This window comes from Mytilus trossulus, chromosome 6 (assembly GCF_036588685.1).
Source record: "Mytilus trossulus isolate FHL-02 chromosome 6, PNRI_Mtr1.1.1.hap1, whole genome shotgun sequence".
NCBI classification, from domain to species: domain Eukaryota; kingdom Metazoa; phylum Mollusca; class Bivalvia; order Mytilida; family Mytilidae; genus Mytilus; species Mytilus trossulus.
This window is the reverse complement of record NC_086378.1, coordinates 36,477,304-36,497,428: the sequence shown is the minus strand read 5'-3', so window position 1 is coordinate 36,497,428 and position 20,125 is coordinate 36,477,304. Positions and strand designations below refer to the sequence as shown.

Here is a 20,125-nt window from a genome sequence, read left to right as displayed (position 1 = left end):
AGATTCTGTATAATAAAAAAAAAGTAATTTTTGTTTCAATTTTTCTTATTCTATGACGATTGGGAATTAACCATCGATTTTGCTCTCTTCTCGTTTCTACCTTTTATTTCAATTAACTTTTGATGATTTTATAGCAAAGATGACTGGTATTTTGTAACTACAATTCCAAACAAACGGATTTAGATGTAGATATGTTCAACAGACTTGTATATGAAACCTTATTGACTTTTTCAAGAGCAAAGTCGACACATGCCATTTTGAGGGCACAATCAATTAAGTATAAAAATAATTGACTTATTAGTGCTTTGTTTATATAGGGCACTTACAGCCTGTGCAGATGACTTATTTGACTTATTTATAAAATGGAGTTAATCAATGAGACTCATCTTGTATCAGTATTTGGTCTTTTTTAAAAGCATCTTGAAGTGTTTTCACATATCAATGAACATCATAGGTATACTTATTATGTCAATTCACATTCACAGGCAAGACAAATGGGGAGGGGGCAACTTTTGAAATAACACTTGTTAAAAGTCTAATAGATATAAGAAGATATGTGTACTAAAGAGACAACTCTCCATCCAAGTCACAATTTGTAAAAGAAAAAACCCCATTATAGGTCAAAGTCTGTCTACAACATTGAGCCTTGACTCACACCTAACAGCAAGCCGTAAAGGCCCCCGATAATGACTAGTGCATAACTAAAAAGGAAAACCAACGGTTTAATCTATATAAAAAAAAAGAAAAACGAGAAACACTTATGAACCACATCAACAAACGACAACTACTGAACATCAGGTTACTGACTTAGGACAGATTAAAACAAATGCAGCGGGTTTAAACCGTCAAGAGGTACCAACCTTCACCCTAACCGAAAGCCTTTAAATTAAAAAGCTCTATAAGGAAGGCCGAGTCCCATGCCTTGTCCCTCTTAAATCCACATCTGATCCAAACATCTTCTTGAAGATTGAAGTTAAAACAGGTTTTTCCAAATGTCCTGGGTTGTATTGAAAAGAAATATTTTTGATGAGGGGATGAATTCTAGTATCACCTTTTTAAACATCTTTACTAATTGAAAAAGTAATGTAGCTATGAATGAAATGAAATTTTATAAACGTGTTATATTCTTTTCAGAAAAGGATATTAGACCATATAATCTTACTTGCAATGCTGTATTCATACAATGAGTCTTTTATGTTGTGAAGATAAACTAGTGCACTAAGCCATTGTACTGTTAATGAAATAAATTGGTATTTAAAATTTACGATGAGCGATTTATGAATTCCCAATTTGTTTCAGGTAAATTGTTAAATTTGACATCTATGTTTACTTAGATTAAACTGGTAGGAGAATTAATCGTTTATTGACAAGGGGAGATAACACGATACATGTGGTAGCTGTGATAGTTATCAGAACAAAACAATTTATTGTTCCTCTGGGTTGTTGACTCTAATTTTATCTCCACTTTGGCATTTTTTGGATGGTTCCTGGAAGGTTTTTATCTGTTCTTGACGTAATTTTTGAAGCACTTCAAAAGTACATTGTTGACCAAAAAAAACATGCTGCTATGTGCTACCCATATTAGCACTATGGGACTTAAGAACTTATATACATACAAATCCTTGCCCAAATAACAAAAGCAGTCTATTCTCAATAGCAATAGCTGGGTGCTAACAAAATGCGAATGGAGGGAGATTGCTGGATTAATAAAACAATCAAACAGCAACCCAACAACACAATAAAATAAAATCTTCAGGTCAAGTCTAACATTTACACAAGCAGTGTCTTAAACAATATGACAAGCTCCTTATTGCACTGAGTTTACTCTAAAACTATATATGATTTAAAAGATAAACAATATATTCTGTCATCTAAATGCTAGGTATTGACTTTTCATTTGAGCTGTTGGCTTTCCTCTAAAAACAAAAGAAATAACCATGAAGCTGATGGAATTTTCAGAAGATTTTTTTAAAACTCTCAAACTTTAAATAATACAGAATGTATTGTAAATCTGTTAAGAACATATAGGTAAAATTGAAACTTTAATTATTTTTTTATAAATGTAAATGTTTTGCATTACAGCTAAGCTGACTGCTCAGAGGGTGTGATGGTTGTTGCTACAGGAAACAAAGAAAACCACAAACCAGATTGAAAACAGGAGACCATTTGGATAAATTTAGCAGGGGTGGATCCAGCCCTTTTTAAAAATGGGGAGTTCACAATCCAGGATAAAAAAAGGGGGGGGGGGGATTTCCAACTACATGTCCCCATTCAAATGCATTGATCAGCCAAAAAAAGGGGGGTTCAACCCCAAGAATCCCCCTCTGGATCCACCACTATTTAGTGACAACAAATGGTTAAATCCAAATGCCACAGTAAATTAAGTGCTTTTAATGCCTTTAGTTTTTAAGCTCTTATTTGAAATTCTTGCAGTAAAATTTCAGTCACTAACATGATGGAGAATAACAATAGAGGCGGTTCCCTTGATTATCTCCCTTTATATGACAAGAATTAATGTTAAATTATCTTTTTCATATTAATTTTCTCATTTATCTTAAGGTATATTAATTTAATATTTAGTATGTAAACATTTATCTTTTAGGTATATAAATTGGATACTTAGAACTATGTAAACTTGATATGCATGTATATATAGTATATAATATTCCCCTACTTGTTAACTAAATTGTTTCAAAATGGTCTGTGTGGAATTCAAATCCTATAGACTAACAATAACTCAATTGATTTGCAGAAATGATTTATGAAATGATGATTCAATGTTTATAGGTACAGGTGTACTTGTTATTTAAACTAGATTTATAAAAAAAAATAAGATTAATTTGTCAATTGTTTTTGAATGCTGAATCTTTGCCAGGCGGTGTGACCTCAGACCATAAAAAAAAACCTATTATTTTTGATAGATCATTGAAATAATTTTATCTTTTACAAAAATCTATATAGTTTTGACGAATCATGACCTTTAAAGATAATTGTTGTCAAACAGTTGCAATATTGCCATATTTGTAAATTTAATATTTATTTCTGAAAAGATAGCGTCATTTTTAAATAAACAGATATGGAATGTTTTTAAAAATTCTTCTCTTAACATGCTTAAAAGATTGTAATTATTTTTACAAGTATACATTGTAACTACCTTTAAATTGCTTTTCAGATGTTTATGTTTAAAGAAATAATCTATAATTTGTGTATTCTAAAAATCATTACCATTTTAACAATAGCTGTTGAAATGAAATTTTCAATATTTATAAAAAGACCTTGATCAGAGATGTGCCCATAATTCCTCTTCTTCATATCTAATCGATAACTTGATATAAAAATTTGTTATGTAGTAAACGACTGATGTTTGTTTATCTTAAAGGACCAGAGAGGAGTCATGCTTCATTTGTTCAGAGCATATCACGCCTGTCAAAGGCATTGTATAGGAATTTTTAATTCATAAGGATTTAAAAAAGTCTTTTCATACAAGAATAAACTCTGATGTTGTTAGATATTTAATTTATTGGAAAGTGTCCTCGTGCCACCGTCAGTCTATCGAAAAATGTTCAATGTTTAACTTGGGATTTTGAGATTTTGTTCAGGTTTGAAGAGATATGTTGCCTTCATTTAATATTGATTATCATTGGAAAAATGGATAGTGAAAATGTTGATGGATTTATGTTTAAAATAGCTATACTGATATGGAATATTGTACAAAAAGATTTAAATACTGAAATTTTATAACATTTCCTAGACAACATGGAGACAAGGTAAGAATGGTCTTTGTTTGCATAAAAAATTCCTGGCTTCATAGTTTTAAGAGATGGAAGGGTTAGGAGGAAGTTGCCTCAAATGTTTTTAAAATTTTGAAAAAAGAATAACACCAAGCAAAACAAATATCAAGAAGATGGGGGGATTAAGTCATAATTTAAGGTAGATATAATGTAAGAGTTAGGGTCTTTATATTATTCCCCCCTCCACTATGTAATCCTCTGGATTCACCTCTCTTTTTTAAATGTGGTTGTAAATAAATCAAGCCAAAAAGGTAATTAATGAAAAACAGGTTACCCCCCTTTTCCACTATTCCCCTGATGCTTTCTTGTGAGATATCTGCATAATTAACTTTTGATAATGTCTTTAAAATTATTTAAATGTCTATATGATATGCAAGTATGGTTGATTTTCATATTTACTAATAATTAAATGTTAAAATCTATCATTTAAAGTTATAATGTTTGAAAATAATACATATAGTTTTCCTGGTTATATGACTTTATAATGTTCATTTCTGTATTTAAATTGTGTCATGTTTCTCCATGTTAAATTTCAATGCTTTGAAATTAACATTTTGATACATCTATTATATTCTATATGCTAATGTAAACAAGTAAAGTTAAAATATATTTATAGCAATTATGGCAAATCGATTCACACATGGGGAATTCATCTTAAAGGCATAATTTTTTTTTCGATCATTAAACTCGAGTATTAATGACCATTATTTTCTTCCTCTATTTGCTTATATTATGGATTTTACATAAAGATTTTTCGCTATTTTTTTTTAATTTCAATTTTAACACTTGAATGAATCAGTTGGTGGGAAGAACTTTAACATGTATGTAAACCTGCTCATAACAATTTATCAATATATTGTATGCATTTAAATATCTGCGATCAATGATGATCTTAAAAGTGCCAATGAATGTAGTCCACATTTCAGAATGCCTACTCAGAGGACTTAAAACTATTCAATGCCAATATTTGCAGTTTTTCTAAAGTTTAATTCAATATTTATTTCATAATCTGAAAAACCTGCCTCATTTATAATAATTTCAAGGATCTAAAAACCTGCCTCATTTATAATAATTTCAAAGAAAATTATATTTGACACTTGTTTTTTTTGAAAGGAAGTCAACAAGTCTCTTTTATCCCTATCTAATTTTAAAATGCTGACTATGCAATTTCCCTAATTCTTCATAATGTGTTGTCCGGCATCTTCAGATAGATGCTTCTCTGTGCTAAGTCTTTGATGCTATTCAAAATTATGCTTATTGCAAGTGATAAATGCGAATATGGGTCCTTTAATCAGTGGCGGATCAAGAAATTTTCATAAGTGGGGGCCCACTGACTGACCTAAGTGGGGGCCCGCTCCAGTCACACTTCAGTGATTCCCTATATAAGCATCCAAATTTTTTTTCCCAAAAAGGGGGGGGGGGGCCCTGCCCCCCCCCCCCCCCTAAATCTGCCTCTGTTAATAGATCTCCAAAATGTGGGGTTTACAGAATAGAGAATAATGGGTCATCACCAGTGAAAAAATGGACAAAAAAAGAAAAGATATGATAGGGAAAATAAGGTACAGAAGAATGGACAGAAAATATAGAGAAAATGACCTAAAAAATTAAAGAATACAAATCCAATCCCTCATGTACTGTGGATTCATTTATTTTCGTGGGTACCAATTTTCGTGGATTAAGAAAAACTTGCATATTCATGGATATTTAATTTCGTGGTTTTGCTGAAGTTTGCATACAAACCTATAGAAAAATTATCATTCGTTGATTATTTAATTTCGTGGTTTCACTGTGCAAACGAAATTCACGAAAATTGGTATCCAAGGAATAATAATGAGTCCACAGTAGTTCATTTATTTATCTCCAGTTGTCTATTTAGTTAGATTGTTTTTGGATTGTTGTCTCATTAATGTTGAAGTCCTATCTTTTATTCATTTATCAACAAAATAAAGAGTTTCAAATGAACATTGAAGTACATGTATATTTTTAAATCTTCTTAAAAATTCATATCTCAACTAGTACCTGTTAGTCAGAACATAAAGATAGTTTGTTCACATATTTCCTGCTATGACAGAAATAAGCCCTAGTTTTAAAGACCACATCGAGGGTGTACACCATTGATATTTCTAAAGTCAAAATTCCAAATATAATTATACAACGAAAGTTCATTTCACATATCATTAACTTAATTTCATTTCCTTTGAAGGGGACCTATTACTGGATTCAATAAAAAATTATCGATCACGTCAACATAAAATGTTTTATTTAAATTAATGAAAGTAAATAACAGCACAACTGAAATTGTATAATTTCAAATGTACAATAGGTGTTTTAAAATTGAATTCAAAAATATAAATATGATTTTTAAAAGGCTAAACAAGTTTTAGGTATTTGATAGAACTGAAATTGATCTTGATTATATATATATATATCTTTGAATTTCATATCTAGAACTTGCCACTTTCTTAATCTATATATTTTTAAGACAGGTTGTAATGTTCAAAAAAAATAATTATTTATAATTTATATAAGATTTGCTAATACTACAATTAAAATCATAAGGATAAGATTATTTAATTATACATGTATTGTTAAAAAAGGATTACATTTCATTCTAAAATGATGAAATAATATCATGTAACAATAAATCTATTTAAAATATTGAAAAATCCATTCAATTATTTAAAAACAGTAATCAATGCTATTGCTGTCTGTAGGGGAAAAGGTCTTTGCTGCAGCTTTTCATTAGGAACTTAATTGAAGGTTTTTCATGATAAAGAAACATGCAAGATCTTGTTTAGAGTAAAAGTTAAAATCTCCCTGTTATATTATTGTCTTATTACAAGCTATCAGTTAGTTAAACTGTCATCACCAACCCCTCATCCCCCTCAAAAAAGCGAGTCAACACTGAGGTTTTGAGTCTGAAACCCCGCTGGTGCAGGTGCACTCAACTCCAATCTTAATTGACTAGGATTGTCAGTTTTCCTACAGAAGGTCATATGGTTTTCTCCATGCACACCCGCTTCCTCCACCAATAAAAACTGGCCAGCACGAAATAGCCTAAAAGTGGCGTTAAAACACCAAAAATCAAATCAATCAACCTGTGATATTTGCTGCTAGACACTATGTTCATATCCTTCAGTTGTTCTGGTTAAGTTTTACCTTTGAACTAATGATTCAAATTTTGAAAAAAACAAAGTATTAGGAATTTTTTTTCTTCAATTAACATAAAAGTCAGTGGCAGATCCAGAAACATAAGGTGGGCCACTGCAGTCAGGCCTCAGTGATTCTCTTTATTATCAACCAAATTTTTCCCACAAAAGGAGGGGGCCTAGATCAACCAATGTAAGTCAAAAACACTTTTCTACCCAGGTTAAGGGAAGAAAACAACACCCCTCCCACATCTGCTCTAGTTTTTGGACCTTTTGTTAATCTCAACCTTCACAGTGTTTAAGATTTAAGAGGATTGTGATTTTAATTAAATATGTTTGCATTCTTTAATAAGATTAATTTCAACTAAGTTTGTAATCTTAAAACTGTAACAAGATTGATTTTTAAAACAACTTTGATAGATAAAAGATACATTCATGGTTAAAAACTTAAAATAGAAAATATCTGATAAATTAAAACATGTTTGTTGAATGGGTACCACCTGTAAAAAAGTTTGATAACGAATCGGCAGGTTCTCTTTTTAACATGCTACTTTTTTAAAGAACCCTTCCGTAGGTAAAGTTAATACTTGGTTATAGAAACAATCTTCACAATCTAATTCACATAAATTTTCACATGTAGGTCCTATCGTGGTTTTTAAATTGGGGTAAAACTTGTGTTGGCTCGCTAAGAATGGATTTATTGGGCTTTCTCTTCAACATGGGGACTGGGTGAGTTAATAATCCAGGATTATTTTTTAAATTTTGTTTGTCATTTTTTGTTAAATTTGTAATTTTATCTTCACAATTGACTATAATTAAGAATTTGTCCAGACATATTCTGAAAATTAAAACCATGTTGAGTAATAGTGATAATTTGCCTATTATCGCCACCCTGATATGAATTGCTATTTAACAGTGATTTATGAATAGGTACAGAAATAGCCCTTAGAAGTTGATTATAATACTTTACAATTTTATTGAATTACTTTATGTAGATGTGAACACATTAGTTTCTAGTTGGTTTTTTAAAGTACAGGTCATGGGGAAAATGCAAGTACACATTATATTATTTGTTTTATATTTCATGATACTTGTATTGTTATTATAAATGCTACAGACTTGGCAACTCCAATGTATAATTGCTTGTTGTTAGGTTGTTAATTCTAGTGTCAGTTTCAGAAATTATCATAAGTGGGGGCTCACTCAGGTCATGCTTCAGTGATTCCCTATACAGTCAACAAATTTATCCCAGAAAAAGGGGGGGGGGGCTTTAAAACAGCCTCTGAATTCTGTAATCCAATAATTAAGAAACTTCAAGATGCAGAACTGCAATGAAAGCACTGTTCGTTTGATATAACTTTTTGTATCATCATGAAATGTTTTTCTGTGTGTCAAAGATTTCAATTTAAAAATTAGGTAACAGTACAAATACATGTATTGCCATTTTTGAGAATGTAATGCTTGCAATAAAACCAGAGTTCTTTTTATTTGGTCAATGTTTATCAAAGGTCTCTCTAAAAGTCTATGCTATTACATATTGATTTAATCAAAACTATGCTGGGCAGTTAGTTTAGACCTAGACACTTGTGGGTAAATGAGTTAAGAAGTTTTAGATTTTTTTGATTTTTTTTTAATTGTTGGTCTTCTGTCTTGTTATTCCCTATATTTTTTGAGATGTTACTTCTTTTTCTATAAGGTCTTTATAAATTTATTCATGCAAGTGAAAATTTGTAAAAATAATATTTTTATCTTTTTAGGCACATAGAAAATGAAAGAACACCATCTGCCAGAGGAACACGGCCAAAATCAAGTAAATCAGCAAAAAAGACAAAAAATGGATTAAAGAAAAACAATATTGACGAACAAACAAAATTTGCACTTAGCATTCAAATGGTCAATCCAGAAATAAGAGCATTGGTTAAGAACTATCCACCCATAAGTGAACAAACTGCTGAGTTATTCGAATGCATTCGTCAAAAAAATTATGTTAAAGTGAAGAAATTGATTAAATCAAAAGACTGTGATAAGAATGGAAGGGATGTTGAAGATCCTTTGTTTCCAACACCTTTGATTGTTGCATCAGAACTCGATGATACTGAAATGGTAAAATTGTTGGTCAGTGCCAAGCGTCCTGCTAATGTAAATGATGAAAATTTACATGGAAGAAGACCTGCTTGGTAAATACATTTTGTATATGGAGCAAAACTTATTTTAACAGGCTCACTCAAATAGCTTAGTCACATTTTAATAAAAGATATGTTTTTATTTTATAGATTATTTAGAAGCTCTCCACCCCTTCCCCCCCAAAAAAACCCAACAAAACAATGACATCAAAAATACTATAAAGCTTCTTTTAAAAAGGGACTACAAAGTCCTATATGTAATATCGTTTTACTGTTATTTCACATTATATTTTTTAAATGTTTCCCTTCAAAACGTAGAGATGAGGGGTTTTGGTTTTGCTGAGACCTCTAACACCTTTGAGAGGGGCAATTCAAACCTTGTTCCTCTGATACATTGTTCATGCAACATGAACTATCTCAATCTGAAGCCATTTGGGAAAACCCATATAATACTTTTTTTCAGGGTGCTTTATATTATTAACTAACACTTTTTAAAAGACTTTAAAGAGTATTTGGTCCAATCTTCATATAAAAAATGTATTTATTAAAACATTTGTGTTCGCCCAAAAGTAATATCAAACGGTTTTATGTTTCAGACTGTAACAAATATTCGTTGGCTTTTTTGATTTCTTGATTTGACATTTAAAGGAAAGAAATTGAAAGTCATTAAAAGTTTACAATATAAAGATATGTAATATCAAAGAAAGTTACAAGATTAAAATCTGCAATAAACATAATTTAGTTGAACTAACAACTCGTTAAACAATGAAGGTAATATTTACATATGTACGATAACTAATTTGTATTTATCCATTTAAAATGTACACTGTAAGGTTAGCATTGAGTAAATTCACAGTTATATATTTGTGGTTTCATGTAATGGTATATTGTATATAGCCAGACAATGGTAATAAAACATGACAAATTTTAGTTACTAGTATGGTGTTTATATGATATAAAAGTATATTTGAATAATAAGTTTTAACAGAATTGTTTGTATATACAACTTTTGAACCAGACTGTATAAACTGTCCAAGTACTGGAAAAAACATCAAACAGTAACTTTATGGGTACTTGTCTTACTATCCAGATAGGCATTTGGATAATTTTAAAATATCTCGTCAGTGATGCTGAGGCCAAAACAGTGGCGGATCCAGAACTTTTCCTAAGGGGGGGCCCGCTTACTGACCTAAAGGGGGGGCTCCAGTCATGCTTCAATGATTCCCTATATAATCAACCAAATTTTTCCCACAAAAGGGGGGGCCTGGGCCCTCCGGGCCCCCTGGATCCTCCTATGCAAAAAAATCTTCAGATCAAAAAAAAATATCAACCATCAAAGAGTTGATAAGACCAAAAAGGTAAATCCAAATTCAAGGCATTTATTTTTCATTAAAGACAGTCAAAAAGTTTTCAATGAAAGAAATATAAGTTTTGTACAAAAATATGTAGTAACTTTTACATGTTTTATACAGAATCAGGATATATGAATGAATTTCAAGTTTGATAGTGTGTTGCATATATATCTATAAGATAGCAACCTAGCAATTAATAGGCCTTAAGTTTGCAACATACAAACTGCAAAAAAAGACAATATGGTCTTTCAAATAATCTATAATTGTTAACCTCTGCATAACAGATGTATATATATGTGCATACTTAATATTAGTATCCTTTATCATTAAAAAGGACAAAAAAGGAAAATCTTAAATGATTTTCGATGTCCAGAAATATTTCATTGAGCATGTGCTATTCTTTTTCAGGATAGCAGCTAGAAATAAGAATACAGAGATAATGGAGCTTTTGGTTGAAGGTAACCAGGAATGTCAAGTGAATTTTACAGACAGGGAAAAAGGTAGGTTGCCATGACAATTCATGTTTCCATTTGATACATGTCCATTTGTGTGTGTTTACACAGCAGCTTAACACCAACTTTTGAAGGGGAAATTTGGATAGAAAAATTGGGTAAATGTATATGAGACAATATTCCTATAAACTTTATAGGAAACATAAATTCATAGTCTTGGAAGATGATACATAAAACAAAAATAACACAAGGATTTTTAGGCTTATTATTTTGTAGGCCTTGAGGTCTTTTTGTCTACATACGACTTATCATAGGCAAATTAAAAAAAACCAGCTTAAATGCTCAAATCAATTATAAAGTTGAAGAGCATTTAAAATCAAATGTTCAGAAAAAGATGTGCCAAATACGCCTTAGGCTATCTATTGCCTTTGTGTAAAAAACCTTAGTATTTTGAAAAATAATAAAAAACCAATGAAAATGAATGCATCTGGCCCAAGGACACAGTTATCGTCCTTTGGTTTTCGTTGTCTACGAATATAGTCCCTAGTGTAAACAGTGTATAACTTGCATGTTTTATTTGATATACTTTCCCAATTTATTTCTTGATATTAAATGCATAAAATATTAAGTTGGGGGATGTAACTACATGTCAAAAAAATTTTGGTGCTGAATCTTTATGTTAAGTAGTGAATCGGTTCAGTTCTAAAAGGTCAAATTTTATCACGTCTGAAGCTGTCAAACTGAATTTTACAATCCCTTAACACAGAATTGTCAATATTTTGAGTTAGAGCTGGTAGAAGTTTCTATAATTTTGATATTATTTGTCTCACTGGTAGTACACTACACTGTAAAAAGCTTTTTGAGAAAGAGCTGGTGCGATTTTTTTAATTTGAATTTATTGTCTAAAAGAAATGCACTACGAAATAACTGTGTTCTCGGGCCTAAGAGATGGATTCCTGAAATCTAGATTCTGTACTTTGGCAAATTTCCTGAATGATTTGCTGGTTTCAATTCGTCAAACTCAATCAAAGTAAAGGATTTACATCTTTGGTTTACAGAAATTCTGTTAAAATGTACCATTTTGGCATTCTACAGCTATAATAAGCATTTTAAAGCAGTTTACATTTTATGCCTTAGAGGCATGCTGAATTTAAATCTGACAGCTTTTTTGTACCTGATATTTGTGTTGCTATGCTTAAATCAAATTTAATTAACCATTTGTGAACTCTGAATAAAGAGAAAAGTAGATTATCACAGAAAAAAAGTTCAGCATATTTTATATTCATGGCCCTGGTTAAACGGCCAAATTGATGTATGTAAAATGTGAACTGCTTTGTACATCAAATATGTAGTCCATCACAAATATTTCACTAAATCTGTAAAAGAAGCACTTTACTTTATACAGTACACCTAACTCCTTTATAGGCTACCATATTTTTTTCCCTGTATGATAGTAAGTGGTCCAAATTTATGCCTATTGAGACTAAAACTAAATGCAAGTTTTCCATTGAAAAGTGAAAAAAACAGCCGTCAGACCATATTGTCTTTTAAAAAATTTAAATGCAAGAGTCCTTTTGCAATTAAACTTCTTGTATCATAACACCTTAGCATAGAAATCAGCAAAAAGTAACACATTTTCACTTCTGATAGCTTCTGTGTGCATTTTTATATGTCAATATGGACTACCGCCTAAATTGACTCTAAATAATTCTCAGAACTACATGGCCCAAGACCATTTTATACCCATGTGGTATACTTTTTGTATCTTTTCTATACATTTAAAGTACATTTAATATATATGAAAGAATAATTTAGGCTTAAAAAACTTCAAAAACTTCAAATTGGCTGAGAAAAATGCATATTTATATAAGGCGTCCCTAAATAGGAAAATCTCCATGTTCAGGCATAGGCTCATATAAATTTGACTTTGGATTAATTACAATACATCTGATAAATAAAATGAGTGTGCAGATGCTTTTAATACTTAATATTTAATATTCAAGAGCATTTAAAAAGGAAATTTTAGCAAAATTAAAAATTTTTAGGCCAAAATCTTGACAATTGAAGATATTTAATTTATACGTCAAAAATAAACATCCAAATGTCAATACTAAAATGACCCCAGTTTCTCTTATATATGACATATGGCCATGAAACTTGGCAAACTATCTCATTATTGCCTAAGCTTAGTTTATGCAAAGTTTTATAAAGATTGGTCAAGTCTTTCTGTCCTCTTAGGCCCAAGGACACAGTTATCGTCCTTTGGTTTTCGTTGTCTACGAATATAGTCCCTAGTGTAAACAGTGTATAACTTGCATGTTTTATTTGATATACTTTCCCAATTTATTTCTTGATATTAAATGCATAAAATATTAAGTTGGGGGATGTAATTACATGTCAAAAAAATTTTGGTGCTGAATCTTTATGTTAAGTAGTGAATCGGTTCAGTTCTAAAAGGTCAAATTTTATCACGTCTGAAGCTGTCAAACTGAATTTTACAATCCCTTAACACAGAATTGTCAATATTTTGAGTTAGAGCTGGTAGAAGTTTCTATAATTTTGATATTATTTGTCTCACTGGTAGTACACTACACTGTAAAAAGCTTTTTGAGAAAGAGCAGGTGCGATTTTTTTAACTTGAATTTATTGTCTAAAAGAAATGCACTACGAAATAACTGTGTTCTCGGGCCATCTATGATATTTCATGTCAACACAAAGAAGCTTGCTAATGGGCTCGTGTTAAAATCACTATAATCAATCAAATAACATACTAACATACATTTATGCAATTGTCACCTATGAGGCAAAAAAAAAATCAAAGACAATGGAGGCTAGACTTTGATTCTGCGCCAATTCATTTTAGTCTAAATTAATTAAAACCGAAATAATTCTTTGAATTCTGTATATATTTATATATACTTTTACTTAAGAATTCTATAACTGAGAAATTGTTTTAAAAGTTATCTCTCAATGAGGATCAATAAGCATGATATCTTTTGTTTTCGTACAATCAAGAGTATGAGATTGACCTACAATCTCATTTTTTTTTATGACCAATAATGCTTATGAATTGAATGTATTATCATTTTTATAGGTACAAGTCCACTTTTTGAAGCAGTGATTGGTAGTTGTCCAGATGTGGCCAGAATTCTGATACATGCTAGGGCAGATGTGAACATGAGGAAACTTGGTCAGGAGAATGGCCCTGATACTCCATTGACAAAGTAAAATTTTTGATATGAAATTTTCAAATATTGATTAGAGAAAAACAAAGTTTTTTGCAAAACAAAATAAAACAACATAAACAACCATACAATAAGAAAATAACAAAATTTGGTTTGAAAGAACTTCAATTCTTTAAAGAAAAGTGTGGGTTTTTTATCTATTTTGCTTTGCATGGGAGATAACTCTATTTAGTTTTAATTGAGATTTTTTTTCAATGAAATGTTTTCAGAATAAATTGTAAATTTACCAAAATGTATTAAATGTATTTTATAAAAAACACTTTTTAACACTCATAGATTGTGGTATTTTCAGTCATGCAAAAAAAAAGTTGATAAAGAAAAATAAAACTACAATATATTAAGATCATTTTACCAAATGTTTTGTCATTATGCTTGTGACAAATGTCTTGAAGCATGACTTTCTTGTTTTGTTATAAGGGACAAAACTTAAAAATTGTTGTGATCCTCGCTCTCTCACATTTAATCTTCAATAGTTGAGTAAATAATTTGTTGTTAACATTTGTTTCTAAAATTATTACTAACCATTAATCATTGATATTTATTTTTCAGAGCTATTCAGCAGGATAATAAAGAAATTGTACAACTTCTTCTAAATTCTTTAGCGAAAATGAAGTCAAAGTCTGAAAATGGACTAACAGCTTTACATTATGCTGTTGCATACAAACGCTATGATATATGTGAAGTTCTTTTAGAACATGGTGCTAAATTACATGCTAGGACAAACTCAGGGGTTACTGCTTTAGCAGTTGCAATAGAAAATCATAATCCTGCCATGGTTAGAATTCTTCTAGATTACGGGTATAACATGGACAAGAAATTTAAATGGAAAGAAACTCCTCTTCAGCAGGCTATTTTTATGCATGCTGATAATTGTGCAATGACTTTGTTACATTATGGGTGTAGTATCAAAAAGGAAAAAGGACCATCATACTTTTGGTTGGCCGTCAACGAAAAATTGATTAAACTTGTTAAGTTTATGATAGCTCTAAAACCAGTGTTTTTAAATGAACCTTGGATAACCAAAGAAGATTGGCCTGTTTCAATATATCACAGACCTGACATCTTTGAATGGCTCAAGAAAGAATCTCGGAAAGTAAGACCTCTAATGTTTCATTGCAGAGCTCAAATATATGGATATTTGGGAAGACATCCAAAAAATAAAATCCATGAGTTACCACTTCCCGATAAGCTGAAAGAATATTTGCATTACAACGAATATATTAAAGATCAATATTTTGTTAAAAAGCCGTTGGATGTTCGTGAGTGTCCATTTGATTGTCCGTCTTTGTGTTCAGTTCCTCACTGTCCGCCAATAGAAGTATCATCTGAGTCTGACAACGATTCAGGTGATAATATTGAAAGTGAAAATGAGGACGAAAATGAAACAAAATCAAAATTGGAGCTCAATGGCGATCTGGAATCAGAGCAAAGTGATCAAAATTCTCAGAGACAGCAGACATGTCAAAAATCAACAGAGAATGGAAAGCAGCACAAAAGAACTTCAAGTGCAAAGAAATCAAAAACTGTTAAAATACACAATAAAAAGTCTGATGTAGGCCATCAGCAGGGAAATCATCAAGGAAATATAATTAACAAATGATTTTAAATGAAGCAAAATTATTTATATGTACATGCATTGGTTTTATTTTACTCAATTTATAGTTAAAAAGAGAGAAATTATTCTAACTGAATATGGCAAGTGCAATAAAGTTTAAATTATACAAATAATCTTTTGATATTATCCCAGCTTTACAGGTTTTACAGTTGTGTATGGCAGATGTTGAGGAGATGTACATTTAACCAAAAGTGATAACTCCAGCCTTTAATATATTATCCTGCAATTGCTTAAATCTGGTTTTGTATTATAATTTCTATAGAAATTTTTTGAAAAGTAAAAACCTATTTGTTCAATTTTTTCAATAAAATTTTGGAAGATAATAAAAAGATATCAAGGGGCATTGATTTTATTGCTGTTTTCCATCTTTTTATATCATAGGCTGAAATTGTTTTGAAAACTTCTGTTTGTAAAAATACTGTTGATTCATTTATTTTCATGGATACCAGTTTTAGTGATTAAGAAAATTATGTTTTATATCAAATTTATTTTTTAAGTTTATATAAGTCTACATAAAAACCTAAAGAAAATTAGTTCTTCTTTGAAAAAATGTACCTACTAAATCCATGAAAATTGGCCAAGCACAAATACTATATCAAAAGTATTGTCAATGCAACACAAAACAAAAACTACATTGCAGGCAATACAAAAATAACAGGACAGGCAACATATCAACAGCAGAAGCAACACGAAAACAACATTCCAGGCAACACAAAACCGACATTACAGGTAATACAAAATCGACATTCTATGCAACACAAAAACTACAAGATTCCAGAAAACATAAAAAAAAACATTACTGGCAACACAAAACAAACAGTGCAGTCAATACAAAAACGACATTCCAGACAACAGCAAAAACCGACATTACTGGCAACACAAAAACAACAGTGCAGGCAATACAAAAACGACATTCCAGGCAACACAAAAACCTAATAGGGAACAGAAAAACAACAGTGCAGGTATCACAAAAACAACAGTGCAACAATAAAAAACACGACATTCCAGGCTACAACAAAAAACGACATTACTGACAACTCAAAAACAACAGTGCAGGCAATACAAAATCGACATTCCATGCAAAACAAAAACATTCTAGGCAACAGAAAAACAACTGCGTGAATCGCAAAAACAACAGTGCAGGTATCACAAAAACAACAGTGCAGGCAATACAAAAACGACATTCCAGACAACACAAAAACATTCTAGGCAACAGAAAAACAACAGTGGAGGTATCACAAAAACAACAGTGCGACAATACAATAACGACATTCCAGGCAACAAAAAACCTCGACATTACTGGCAACACAAAAACAACAGTATAGGCAATACAAAAACGATATTCCAGGCAACAGAAAAACAACATTGAAGGTATCACAAAAACAACAGTGCGACAATACAAAAACGACATTCCAGGCAACAGAAAAAAATTCTAGGCAATAGAAAAACCAACAGTGAAGGTATCACAAAAACAACAGTGCGACAATACAAAAACGACATTCCAGGCAACAACAAAAAACGGACATTACTGGCAACACAAAAACAACATTGCAGGCAATACAAAAACGACATTCCAGGCAACAGCAAAAAACCCGACATTACTGGCAACACAAAAACAACAGTCCAGGCAATACAAAAACGACATTCCAGGCAACACAAAAACCTTCTAGGCAGCACAAAAACAACAGTGCAGGTATCACAAAAACAACAGTACGACAAAACAAAAACGATATTCCAGGCAACAAATAAAAAAACGGCATTCCAGGCAATACTTAAACTCAAACTACATTGCTGGCAATTAAAAAAAACATCCAGGCAACGCTAAAACAACATTGCAGGCATTACTGAAACGAAATTCCAGGTAACATAAAAACGCTTCATGATAACAGACACCTCAAAATAAAACCTACATTGCAAGCAATTCTAAATAACATACCAGGCAACATAAAAACAAGAGTACAGGCTGTATAAAAACGACATTCCAGGCAACATAAAAACAACAGTGCAGGCAACACAAAAAAGAATTTCCAGGCAACACAAAAAACATTGATTTGCAGGCAACACAAAAAAACAACAACACAGGCAACACAAGAACAACATTCCAGACAATACGGAAAACAACAGTATAGGAAACAAAAAACAACAGTGCGTGCAACACAAAAAACTTCACCATCTTCATCAATAAAAAAGCTTTCATATCTTTTGGTAATTTCTAAATTGACCAAACAATACACACAAAAATATAACTGGCATCTCGAAAAATATATTAAGTACAACAACCAAATTTACCGCCACTGAAACTGATTTGGTGAACAAAAATGCCTTTTTGATATTTTTATATGAAAATCAGTTGAGTTGATCAATATTCATAGAATTGTCATTTAAGGATACTTATAATATACTTATTATAGTTTTCGTTATATTTGACAAACTGTAAAAGTGTAAAATTTCTTTATTCTAAGCCACTATATAGTTTTGGTCAAATTGCGATTCTGAAGATTTTTTATTGTGGATCATCGTTGCTCCTTAAAGACATGTATATATGTAAAATCGATTTTGGATTAACAAAACTTGCAGCAATGTTGACCCACCCCACCCCCAAACTATTTGATTTAGGTTTTTTTTTTATCCTACATCGATCTTTTGATTTCGTGCCTTCGGGGGTCAATAAACCGGATTTCTGCCATTGTGACAATTAAGAAAATCTTACATTGATGAACATTTTGGTTGGTGACATAACTTTAAAAGTATTATTATTACTCATTATTAGTATCTCGAAAACTTTTAAAAGAACGAATTCTAACATGTTTCCCTGTTATCTTGAAGTATATAACAGACAGACAGACAGACAGACAGACAGACAGACAGACAGACAGACAGACAGACAGACAGACAGACAGACAGACAGACAGACAGACAGACAGACAGACAGACAGACAGACAGACAGACAGACAGACAGACAGACAGACAGACAGACAGACAGACAGACAGACAGACAGACAGACAGACAGACAGACAGACAGACAGACAGACAGACAGACAGACAGACAGACAGACAGACAGACAGACAGACAGACAGACAGAAAATTCTAAAGCCGAGTGATGATCTACCATACAAGATACTCTTCAATGGGCTCACATCAAGATTCAACAAAACAAATTGTATATTAGTACTAAATAGGAAAAGTTCTTCTTAGTATATTCTTTGGTAGTCACGGTTGAATAAAAATTGCATGAATGTACATTACTGACAAACCGTGCAAGTTTATACATTGGTACTCAGTCTAATGTGCCAAGTTTTATTTTTAAAAATCCACCGATTCCTCGAATGCTTTCATAGAAACTGCACTGAAAAATGCGTGTTATAACATCAGATTCAAACTAAAGGTATATATCAGAACTAACAAATTAATACATTATTCATTAAGCAACGACTATGAGACTTTATGAAATACATAGGGAAATACAAAAATAGGTCTGATTAAACAGAGGAAAAAAGATTATGGCAAGTAAGGTTCTGAGACATTTTTTAAATATTCTAGAAAAGTGTATAGGAAGCAATGACAAAGTCCGGGTCATGCCAAAGTAAACTTTACCCAACAAACGTTTGAGATTCGAGATTTGCAAAATCCTGTCTAGCGGTTCAAGTAATCACTTTGATGCTTATATTGAATACTGGTGTGTACGATGTTATCTATTTTTCTTCGACTACTTTATGAATTGTCCGGTTTAGTCGTTATCTAGGGAAAGGATACAGGTTGTGGCAACGAAACATGGAAAATAAATGTGGTGACAAGTCATCTGAGAAGTCAACTAATGTTCCCCAATAACTATAATATGCCTATCAACCAAATCATGACATTTTTTGTTAAACTATCGGATGGGCGAATTAGTGAAGCTTTACCACTTTGAAACCTTAAGCTGGCTTAAAATCAATCCTCTATCAATGAAACGCAAGCCCTTTCATAACAATTATAGGAAATATATATCGTATATATTCGTACTAAAATAATCATGAAATAATTGACAGTGGACGTTAAGCAAGTAACAAGCAATCAGCTTATTCTTTTTGTCTAGCCAAAAGGATAGTTTTATTATATAGTAATATCAGTGTTTACGTGCCTATTTTTTTTAAATGTTGTTCGGTGTGAGCTAAGGCTCCGTGTTCACGGTGGGTATGGTTGTCCTGCGAGAGAACGTACTGTGCTGGTGATTTGGTCCTGACGGGTGCTGGTGGGTCCTGATTCTGTGCTGGTGGGTTTGTTTACATTGTAGCAGAACGGCAATAAAACGACTGTTTTGTTGCTTAATTTTTCTCTGATGTGTCACAAGTACCATGCAAAGTATATTACAACAATATTATATTGCAAACGTCGTGCAAGTTCGTTAAACGGAAT

The 20,125-nt window shown here is 31.5% G+C and overlaps 1 protein-coding gene across 6 annotated transcripts; it reads left to right on the top strand.

Moving 5' to 3' along the window:
- The first annotated feature begins 1,381 nt into the window (after positions 1-1,381).
- LOC134721253 (putative ankyrin repeat protein RF_0381) lies at positions 1,382-15,930 on the top strand. 6 transcript variants are annotated; one of them, XM_063584094.1, is made up of 5 exons: positions 1,382-1,494; positions 8,698-9,117; positions 10,824-10,915; positions 13,962-14,091; positions 14,662-15,930. In XM_063584094.1, exons 1-5 carry the CDS (start codon positions 1,481-1,483, stop codon positions 15,710-15,712), a joined length of 1,707 nt encoding a protein of 568 aa, XP_063440164.1. In that variant the 5' UTR covers positions 1,382-1,480; the 3' UTR covers positions 15,713-15,930. The 6 variants fall into 6 exon arrangements, with proteins under 6 accessions (XP_063440164.1, XP_063440168.1, XP_063440165.1 ...); XM_063584098.1 differs by lacking the exon at positions 1,382-1,494 and adding an exon at positions 3,276-3,599 and having other exon boundaries at positions 14,662-15,929; XM_063584095.1 differs by lacking the exon at positions 1,382-1,494 and adding an exon at positions 3,278-3,767 and having other exon boundaries at positions 14,662-15,928.
- The last annotated feature ends 4,195 nt before the right edge of the window (positions 15,931-20,125 follow it).

Excerpts from the sequence above, each read along its gene's own strand:
- LOC134721253 (XM_063584093.1), top strand. The coding sequence starts at position 7,632 with ATGGATTTATTGGGCTTTCTCTTCAACATGGGGACTGG. Across the intron at positions 10,916-13,961 it reads TTTTACAGACAGGGAAAAAG|GTACAAGTCCACTTTTTGAA; the intron begins GTAGGTTGCCAT and ends TCATTTTTATAG. Across the intron at positions 14,092-14,661 it reads CCTGATACTCCATTGACAAA|AGCTATTCAGCAGGATAATA; the intron begins GTAAAATTTTTG and ends TTTATTTTTCAG.